Raw genomic sequence first — 10,799 nt, forward strand, 5'->3', positions numbered from 1 at the left:
CAAAGACCCCAACAGGTCCATTCCAAACAATCTGCTTGGCTCGAGCCACAGCCTCAGCATATTTCTTGCTGCTCTCAGGACCACAGTCCAGGCCCTGGATAGTAGAATCAAGAGGATGAACCATTAAGAAAACTTACTAGGACCATATCACCTCCACCAAAACCATAATGTAAGGCTGAGCAAACATCCAGAGTTTCTACTAGAATCAAAATGTACCCTTTAGCCTGAGTGTGAACACCCTGAGTGTGAACAGAACCATTCTACTTTATGGATCAAAGAAGGGGAAACCTCATGTTGCTCAACGGCAGCCAAGATAGGTGGTTCTCAACCTATATTGATTCTGCCTGTCAAACAAGTATGTGCCAATGTCTGGAGACATTGTTGGTTGTCATAACATGGAGCCAGCACAACTGACGCCTTGTAGCTACTAGTGATTCTTTACATGTGTCACAATGTAACCACGGCCTTGCCACAGCTAAGACTATTTGAGATGTCAATAGAGACTGAGAAACAATGAATCAGATAAATCAAGTTCAATCCTTCAATGTATCATAATCTCCAGGAATCCTTGCTCAAAAGCAATGTGTTGAATCCCACTCCTAGGGTTTCTGATTTAGTAGGTCTAAAACAGGGCTCAAGACTGTCTTTTTGTTTTGGGTTTGTTTGTTTTTAGATAGGATCTCACTATACACACTTGACTAGCCTGGAATTTGTTATATAGACTAGGCCCACCTCAAACTCAGATGCCTAGCACTCCCTCCAGAGCAGAAGGATTAAAGGTGAGTGAGTGCCATCTTGCCTAGTCTGTATGATTTATACTTATCTTCATGTATGTGTATATCTACATGATTTTATGCTTATCTTCATGTATGTGTATATCTACATGTATATGGGGCCCAGAGGTCACACAGGGCATTGGATTGTGGGGAACACACATGCCATGTAGAAGTCAGAAAGCAACTTTTGGAAATCTGTTCTCTCCTTCAGTTTAGGATTCAGAAATAAGCTCAGGTCCATCCGGCTTGTGTAGCAAACCACTTTTACCCACGGAGCCGCCTTGCCGACATGATAGTTTGCTTTAAATGGCTCACAGCCATGTAATCCAGAACAGTTCAAATCAGGAAGGGGTCGAATACTACCTCTAACATTATAGCGCTGCTAAATAAACACTGAAAAATATGCAAAAAGTACATTTGCTCTATTATTGATAAAACAGCATCAATCTGATAGAACCATTTATACTGATGGAATTGCCCTCAAGTGCCCATTGCAACATTTCCCATACTGAGTTCCATGGAGATTATTAATATAATTTCTTGAGAGGAAAGGGCACAGATCAGTAGCAGAGCACTTCTTAACACCTGTGAAACACTCAGCTGGATCTCCAGTGCCACAAAAAGTATCTGCGAAATGAATGACTGCTCCCAAGTTTCTGAGCATTACATAACCAAACACTCGATTGACTCACCATCCAGCCAGCAGGTATACCAGAGGCCACAGTAGCTTGGCCAGTCTTGGCATTCTCATCAAATTTGTCAGCAGTGACAAAGTCAACGGGCAAGGTAATCTTCACACCATTTTTCTCAGCTTTAGCCATGAGATCTTTGACAATCTTGGCTCCTTCTTCATCATACAGAGAAGTTCCAATCTACACAAGGGAGTCAAGGAGATGAAGTTCAGCCTCTGAACTAACAAGAGTCAAGGAGATGAAGTTCAGCCTCTGAACTAAGAACATGACTGACCCAAAACAGACTGGACCATAACTACATAGTAATACAGGAACCAAAGACAAGCAACTTCAGATGAGATGAAAACGGTTTTAGGACTCACATTGAATTCCCATAAACTGCTATCACTACGGAGCCATTTCCCAGCCACTTGTCACTGGTTTCCTACCTCCATGTTGTTGAGCACCTTAAGGAAGGTAAAAGCCATTCCACCACCAATGATCATCTCATTGACTTTGTCCAACATATTATTGATCAGCTGGATCTTGTCTGCAACTTTAGCTCTAGAAGGGAAAGCAAGACTCATCACCACAAGCACACAATTGGTGAGTATAGTGCTAAACTCAAGAGACACAGCAGGAGACAAGAAAATGCCCCCAAACAGCAAAAGCTTGGCCACGTTTCTCCACATTCCATACTTTGAATAAATCCTTTGAAGGTAGCTCCAAGACAAGGGCTTAAAAAATAATATTCTCACTGGGCAGTGGTGGTGCACGCCTTCAATCCCAGCATTCGGGAGGCAAAGGCAGGCAGATCTGAGTTTGAGGCCAGCCTGGTCTACAAGAGCTAGTTCCAGGACAGGATCTAAAGTTACAGAGAAACTCTGTCTTGAAAATAAAGATTTTTCTGGGGTTAAGGGTATAGCTAAATATAAAAACACCTGTGTTCCAAGGGTAAAACCCTCATTTGATCCTCAGCACCATAAAAACAGAAAAACAAAGGGGGCTGGAGAGATGGCTCAGTGGTTAAGAGCATTGCCTGCTCTTCCAAAGGTCCTGAGTTCAATTCCCGGCAACCACATGGTGGCTCACACCATCTGTAAAGAGGTCTGGCGCCCTCTTCTGGCCTTCAGGCATACACACAGACAGAATATTGTATACATAATAAATAAATAAATATTGAAAAAAAATAAAAAAAAACAGAAAAACAAGACCTTCCTTATCACCGCACTCTCATCCAAACTTCAAAGTCCAGATTACCAGATTAGTAACTGATGGCCTGCATGGAAATGGTCTCCATAGACTCACATTTGCATACTTAAGTCTCCAGTTAACTAGACAGTATGAGGAGACGTGACACTGTGAACATGATATAAGGTATTCAAAACCCATGCCAGGCCCCATCTGTCCCTCTGCTTGCTGCCTGCAGACCCAGAACAAACAGTCTATTCTTTAGGGTTTGTGCTATCCTTGACTTCAAGTGTTCAGAGATCTTACAACATATGTCCTGTGGTTAAAATAGACTGCTGTGTTTCAGTCTTATTTCAAAACCTGATCATGCCAGTAGGTGGCATTCACTCCCATATTCCAGGTCTTCAGAAACCTAAGAGTCAACCCAGACAGCTTAATGCTAATTTGAAGAAGCCAGAAGCCAGAGGCCAGAGTCTGATGCCCTTAACTCAGTAAACAAGAGTCCATGTTTCTAAGAACTAACCTTTTTGCAAGACAACACAAAAATCTATACCTATCTGGGTTATTTTTAGGCCTCTAAAACAGGACTCATGAAGCCTAGAGAGCAACTATGTTCTTGCTCCGTGAAACTGACACCCAGTTCCAGAGTCAGTTTTCATCAGAAAATGCTGAGTATGCTTACTCATTTGGAAGGGAAAAATCCCAGGCCAGAGAAGGGTCATGGTCCAGAGAGGCTGCCCAAGCAGCTGTGCCACTGCTGTGCCACCGGAAAGGCAGCTTTCTCATCCTTCACTTCTGAAAGATTTTCGGCTAAACATTACACTTATGCACACACTGCCTTTGCCCATAAGAACATAAAATAGGTACGTGATCTGGAGAATTAAGTCTAAATGATACTTAAAACACAGAAGTCCATAGTTATCCCCTGCCAGGTTATAATATACCAACTTTGAAACTGTTTTAAGAAGAGCCTTGAAGAGCTGTGGCACAAGTATGTAATCCTAACACTCAGGAAGCTGAAGTAGGAGTGTCAGGGCTCAAGACCATCCTGAACTACAAAGCAATTTCAAGGCCAGCCTGGGGTATGAGAAATATCTTAAAGGGGGAAAAAGAGCCTCATGACTACCTTCAAGGGCTCTTTCTCCATTTTTCCCTGTGGAACCATTTTCTGTCCTTCTCTACTCTCTTCTGTCCACGAAGCTGACCTAAATAGATCACATTAAGAGGCTCACATGTCATCTGCTTTCCAGATAAACTGGGCCAATAAGTGGTGTGTGTAGGGAGTACCCTCGCAGAAAATTGAAGAAAAAGCCCAAGTATCTTTCCCTGGTTCCCTCTAACAGATGACCAGTCCTTTATCCCCTGACTAAAGACCTTTTTCCACCGACTACCTCTCTGGATTGATAGCTCTTATTAGCCCCAGACTATTGAGGGGCTTCCCTAAACCCCATCCTCACCTCAACAGTCCCTTTATTAAATTCTCAGTTACCCAATGTGATTGAGCGGGCTGACCATAAACCACCCAAGTTATGATTGGCTCCCAGGATAACACTATCCACCAAAACATGATCCTAAAGTATTCTTCATACCCTCCCAATATTGCCAGGAAGGGTCGTTCAGGACTCTCCAAAGCTTTGGCAAAGTAGTTCAGCTCCTTCTTCATCAAAAATCCACCAGCCTTCTGTGGCAGATTCACACCCACCATGGAGCTAGGAGGGAAAAAAAAAGAAAACAAATGTATTCAAAATCCAGTCAAATTCTACCATTTTTCCTAGACCTAGACGCCAGCTCCTTACCACTAAAATGCTTTTACCACTTGGGACACTAAGAGACCATGGCTTCATCCCTTAGATGCATTTCTGACTAATTTTACAACCAAGGCTAAAAAAGAGCAATGGACTGAGGTGGAATTTAACATACCCAGGATCTGAGCTAGGTTCTATGTAGCTGGGTGTTTTTGTGGGAATCCCAACAGTAGGAGTAGGGGTGTCTCTTAGTCTTTTGCCTGCTCTTGGGACTCTTCCTCCTACTGAGTTGCCTCGTCCATTCTTGATGAGGGTATGTGCCTAGTCCTATTGTAACTTGTTCTGCCACGTCCAGTTGACATCCTTGGAAGGCCTCTTTTTTAGGAAGGGAAACAGGAGTGGATCTGGGGAAAGGGGAAATGGGAGGGAGAACTTAGAGGAGTGGAAGGTGGGGAAACCATGAACGGGATATAATATGAGAGAAGAATTTATAAACAAAATAATAAAGTCCCCAGTTAGTGGCTAAGATCACTTGCTGCTCTTACAGAGGACCTCAGTTCATTCCCAGCACCCACATAGGAGCTTAAAACCCTCTAATAACTCCAGCTCCAGGGGATCAGTTGCCCCCGCTTCTTGCTTCTGAGGGGACTGCATGCACATGGTACAGATAAACATGTAGGTAAAATATGTTAAAAGTTTAAAGATACCCAGTTAATAGTTAACAGATCAAAGGTGGAATCACAGTTGATAAGAAAAGAAAGTTAAAGAAATCTCTTCCTGCAGCTTCACAAAATGTTTTACCACTCCCAAACATTTTGTCTCTATTTCCACTTTGAATCAAGATATTTAACATGGGACAGATAAGTAGAGACAAAAGTTCAAAGGATGGATGTGTCTTGGGATTTTCTTAATTTAGATCATTCTAGACTCCCCTGGAAGAAGGAACCACTTGATCAAATTGACCTGTGGGCAAGTTTGTGAGGCATTGTTTTGATTGCTAATTGATGTAGAAAGGCCCAACCCAGGATGAGTGATAGCATCCCTAGGCTGGTGGGACTGGAAAACTGGCTAGCACTGGCAGCATGGGAACCCATGCTTATTTTAATCCCAACATTTGGGATGCAGAGGCAGGTATATGTCTGAGTCCAAGGGCAGCCTGGTCTGCATAATGAGTTCTAAGCCAATCTAGTGCTACAAAATGAGACTCTGCCTCAAACAAAAAGCTGAATAAAAGCCAGTGAATAAGCAAGTAAGCCAAGCTTCCTTCCCTGATTTCTTTCGATGGATTGTGACAAACCACGCAAACCCTTTCTCCCCATAAGCTGCTATTGATGTTTTGACTTTTTAATCACAAGAATAGAATTTGAGCTGCTCAAGCATCCAAGATCACTGTATTCTGCCTAGTAGTACTGACAAAGCTCTCAGTACCTGTGGGCTCGGTGTGCAGTACCAAAAGCATCATTGACATAGACATCCCCAAGTTTGGACAGTGAGGCTCGGAAAGCATCAATTTTGGCTGGTTCAGCTTTAATCTGCAGAAAAATTCAAAAAGGAAAATTCAACATAGGAAATATTAATGGCTCCAAAAACAATTTCAGAAGCATTTCTGGCCACCAAGAATCCTCTTGAACATCTTAAAACTCTTGAGTTCGTAGGAAAGTTTTACTATTAGCAGCAAGGTCTATTCCTTCTCCCAAATATTCCAGGTCCCTTGGTCATTTCCTGTCTCCATTGCTTCCTAATGAAAATTGTACACATGTACATACACAAACACTAAATATGTGATAAAAAATTTAAAACTAAACAAAAAGAATGAGAGAAAATTGGACCAAGCAATGGGTACAAGGGAGGTAATGTAACTCCAAAAATAACCATGTGAACACACTAAACAGCATTCAAGTATGGGAGTGGATAGATGTCCCAGTGGTTAAGAGCAATTTGCTGCTCTTCCAGAGCTCACAGTCGCCTATAAAAATAAGCTTTTAAAACTGAATTTTGTCTTCATTTCATTTGTGTCCAGTTTGAACTTATGACTGGTTCCTGCAATTTCAGGCATTCTAAGCCATGAGACTGAATTAACTAGTTAATAGTTAGTTAGTAAACTAATAATAGTAAATAACTAATAAAAATAATAGTAAATTAACTAATAAGTTAGTAAATAAACTAGTTAATAGTTAATTAGTAAATTAACTAAAAGTCAGAGACTAGCATAGTTCATTGATTCCTAAATAAAACACTCCATATCAACTTTCCAGTTGCCTCTTGCCATTTCTAAGCACTGAGTTTGGGCATCTTGAGTTTCAGTTTAAAAGGGCACTGAATTTTAGGTTAGCACTTGAGTAGTACTGTAGCAAGACCACGCCAAAGCATGGTAGGGCCAGCTCAGGGCCTGTGCTGCTGCTAAGAAAAGAAACTGAGAGCGGCACACCAGATGACCTTAAGAAATGTCAGAAGTCAAAGGGGGACTGATAAATACCTTCAGAGCCTCTTGTTCTTTCATCTTTAAAGACCCAAAGAGGGGAAAGTACTAGGGCGTGCCCTTAGCTAATCAAAGGTCAAACATAAAACCACGCTCAGCGAGGCAGTTTTAACATTCAATAATTGAGGTCTGGTGGTGGTGGTGCACGCCTTTAATCCCAGCATTTGGGAGGCAGAGGCAGGCGGATCCCTGTGAGTTCAAGGCCAGCCTGGTCTACAAGTGAGTTCCAGGACAGCAAGAATAACAACAGAGAAACCCTGTTTCAAAAATACCAAAAAGAAAAATTAATAATTGAAGTCTGTTGTCAAGCCTAGCGACCAGTCTTCTGGATTGTCTACAGCCTTTTTGACAATGGCATGTGAGTAGATCCAGACTGTATACTATTGACTACAGGACCCACAGAGCCTCCAACATTTACTATCTGGTTCTTTGTAGAAAAAGCTTGCAGATCTAATTGCCTAAACTATAAAGTCCAGCAACAGCACTACTAACTTAAACAAAATGTCTGCTGCCCGAAACCCAAGCTTCTCGCACTAAGATTTGTTTGCTTAGGAAATGAGGATGAAAACACATTTCAGGAGAGAAAGCCTTGAGTCAGGTCAGAGGGCAGCCCGGTAAACCCAGCTGTGGAAGAGATCAAGAGTTCAAGGTCACCCTCCTACACCACCCAAGAAAGAAATGCCTTAAGTCCAACGCCTTAAGTAATCTCACCCTGACCATTACATTCCCTGAATACTCTGGTTACCTGAGCATTCAAGTACTTTTCAAAGGCATTTCAAAAAGTGAATAGGAAGAGAGCTTCTGCGGTACTGGTCAGTTCCTTCCCTCACTGGGAATTATATAGTGTGTGTACTCTGCTCTGCGACAACTGGTAACTCATCACACTGTGCGTTTAAATAATTGTTTTGGTTTCTACCGTGCTGAGGGTTGTACCCAGGGCATTGCACACTACCCTGAGTTCCATACGTGGCCCACATTTGTACCTTTTTACAAGTATGGTATAGTCAATTTCAAAAGGTGTTTGGGAATAATCAAGGTAAGCTTCCACTATCCTTTACTCGTGGGCTCACAAAAATTCAGATCCTAAGGCCCAAGAATGTCAAAGGCACAGGTCCTACCTTGTTCCCAGAAGCATCCTTTCCCTTCCCTTCTTCCTCCACATGAAAGCGGAGGTTCTCCAGCAGGATGACAGTGCCAGCTGCTGGGTTGGCACAGGCATTCTCGACTTCTGGGCCCACACAATCCTTTAAGAAGAGAACATCCCTGGGGGAGGGAGGAACAAGCAATGAAGACTGGAGCAAGCTGAAAGCTGAGAAGCAGTGACAGCAGGCCTTACCTACCCCCGGAGCTCACCAGCACCGGAGCCCTGTACTTACTTGCCCAGCAGAGACTTGAGTTCTGCCGCAACTGGCTCTAAGGAGTACTTGTCAGGCATGGGAACACCATCAGGTCGGCCCAAGTGGCTCATAAGGACAATTGACTTGGCTCCATTGTCCAAGCAGAATTTGATGCTTGGGACAGCAGCCTTGATCCTATAAACAAGAAGACAAGACAGAAGACAGGAACAATGTTCTTCCGAGGAATTAGTGAGAACCATTTTAAACAGTAACTTTGTAAAATACAAAGTTTCCTCAAGTCTGAGGGTTGCAGAATTCAGGTTTGTATTCAGGAGAAGACAGACATGATAAAACCTACCACCTGGAACTCCAGTCTCATTATAGACCTGTTCCTCATGTGGAAAAGAACTTAGCCACCTGCAATCTACAGCAGGACCTGCAGGGGAGGTTAGCCCTTAGCTTCTAGGGGCTGGCAATGCACAAAGCTGGGCATGCACAAAGACAATCAGCAGCGGGGCAAACTGCACACGGTGCTGCACACCTGGGATCCCAGCCCTCGGGAGGGAGAAGAAAGAGGATCAAAGTTTAAGATCATCCTCAGCAACAGCAACTGTGGCCAGTCTGGAACACATGAGACCATGTCTATAAATCAACAACCTTGGCTCTTAAAGCGTTCCCCCCCATTCTCTCGAAAACAACTGATCACTGTTTCTATCCTCTGGATAAGCCAGGCAATGCATGACCAACACCTGCTCCCTTTTAAAAGTCTGAAGTGTGGGTAGTTGCTAGGCAGAGGATACCTTTGTGACCAGAGCCACTTGGCATGAACCCAAAGGAAATGAAATTAGCATACAGAAAGATATCTGCAAGCCCAAGTTTATCATAGCGATGTTCACAATGGCTAAAATGAAGACCTCACCTCGTTGCCCATCAGCAGATGAATGGAGGAAAAAAATGAGGATTCTACATACACATAAATCTTTTTTTTAAAAAACTCAATTTGGGACTGATGAGATGGCTCAGTGGTTAAGAACACTGGCTGCTCTTCCAGGTCCTGAGTTCAATTCCCAACCACATCTCACAACCATCTATAATAGGCTCTGATGGCCTCTTCTGATATGCAGGTGTACATAAATAAATTAAAAGAATTTAGTATAAAAAATAAAGAGCCAGGTATTAAAGCATATGCCTGGAACCCAACACCTGGAAGGCTGAGGCAGGACTCCAAGCTCAAGCTCAGCAAAAGCTGACACACTGTCTCATAAAAAATGTTTTGAAATAAAATCTTTCTCATAATTTTCAAAAAGCAACAACAGTGCTTCTACACGGGCACTGGAGAAATTGCTCAGTGGTTAAGGCTTGTAGCTATTCTAGAGGACCTGCGTTCAGTTCCCAGCAGCCATCAGCTGGCTTACAACTACCTCTAACTTCACCTTCAGTGTATCTAATACCCTCTGTGCGCTCCACAGGCAACTTCACACAGTGCTCCAATTCCCCCCATACATATTCTCTCTCATATAAAAATATATCTTTATAAAGAAATTCGTGTCTAGTACCCAAGACACGAGGGAGCTAAACTGACTGAAAGGGTTGCTTCTGAAGTCTTCTGATTTTTTTTAGAGGGCTAAATGCAAACCAAACCTTCCCACAAAAAATACCTCATTTGGGCTACTTAGAACAAATTCTGGCAAATCTACATGTAAGCTTAGAAATGACTGATATTGCCGGCCAGTGATGGTGCACACCTTTAATTCCAGTACTCAGGAAGCAAAGGATCTCAGTGAGCTTGAGGCCAGCCTGGTCTACAAAGCAAGTTCCAGGACAGTCAGGACAATTACAAAGGAACCTTATCTTGAAAACCAAAATTGATATTAAAATCCTTCTCTTGCAGTTTGTTTTGCAAGTCAATTAACCTTTAACTTTGATTCCCAAATTCCTTGAATTTTTTTTTAAAACAAGGAGAACTTTCTCAGGATGTTTTGCTGATAGTGAAGGATTTTTAGGGGGAGGGTAGTCTGGAGTTTTCTGTTTGGTTGTCTTAAGATATTTTTATTAATTCTTAAGAATCATAGTGTATGTTTTATTCATTCTCAAGTATTATACAAAAACCCCTCCCTCATTTTGGTTTGCTGAGGAAAGTTTTAGGATAACCTAGAATGGCCCGAAACTGGCTTTGTAGCTCGTGCTACATGACTTCCTACATCCAGCCTTCCAAGCACTAGCATCATAGACAAGCTAGAATTTTTGTTTGTTTTTTGAGACAAGGTCTCTCTATAGACCTGGCTATCCCAGAACTCTCTATAGACCAGGCTGGTTTTAGTCTCAGAGATCCCACCTGCCTCTGCCGCCCAAGTGCTGGGATTAAGGTCATGCACCACCACACCCGGAATAGGTGACTTCTTTCCAATAGTTTTCATAAATTGAGAATAATCCAATTCACATTGATAAGAAAGAAGGTTAGTATAGACCAAACAAAGTCTTATGGCTTCAATTGCTGTATTCCCCAGCATGTAAAGAAAGAAATCTGAGCCGGGCGGTGGTGGCGCACGCCTTTAATCCCAGCACTCGGGAGGCAGAGGCAGGCGGATCTCTGTGAGTTC

General features: G+C 42.6%; 1 protein-coding gene across 1 annotated transcript in view; it reads right to left on the minus strand.

Annotated features, from left to right (window-relative positions):
• Positions 1 to 4: 4 nt before the first annotated feature.
• Positions 5 to 10,799, minus strand: part of Pgk1 (phosphoglycerate kinase 1) — a gene marked incomplete at its 3' end in the record, with an annotated part of 17,921 nt that continues 7,126 nt past the window's right edge. The window contains exons 3-9 of the mRNA XM_005369887.2: positions 8,239 to 8,394; positions 7,981 to 8,125; positions 5,812 to 5,915; positions 4,228 to 4,347; positions 1,897 to 2,011; positions 1,469 to 1,648; positions 5 to 94 (exon numbers count right to left, since the gene is read on the minus strand). Of these exons, the coding sequence (XP_005369944.1) occupies positions 5 to 94; positions 1,469 to 1,648; positions 1,897 to 2,011; positions 4,228 to 4,347; positions 5,812 to 5,915; positions 7,981 to 8,125; positions 8,239 to 8,394 (910 nt within the window). The remainder of the gene's footprint in view (positions 95 to 1,468; positions 1,649 to 1,896; positions 2,012 to 4,227; positions 4,348 to 5,811; positions 5,916 to 7,980; positions 8,126 to 8,238; positions 8,395 to 10,799) is intronic.

Source organism: Microtus ochrogaster, unplaced genomic scaffold (assembly GCF_000317375.1).
Source record: "Microtus ochrogaster isolate Prairie Vole_2 unplaced genomic scaffold, MicOch1.0 UNK65, whole genome shotgun sequence".
Lineage (NCBI taxonomy): Eukaryota > Metazoa > Chordata > Mammalia > Rodentia > Cricetidae > Microtus > Microtus ochrogaster.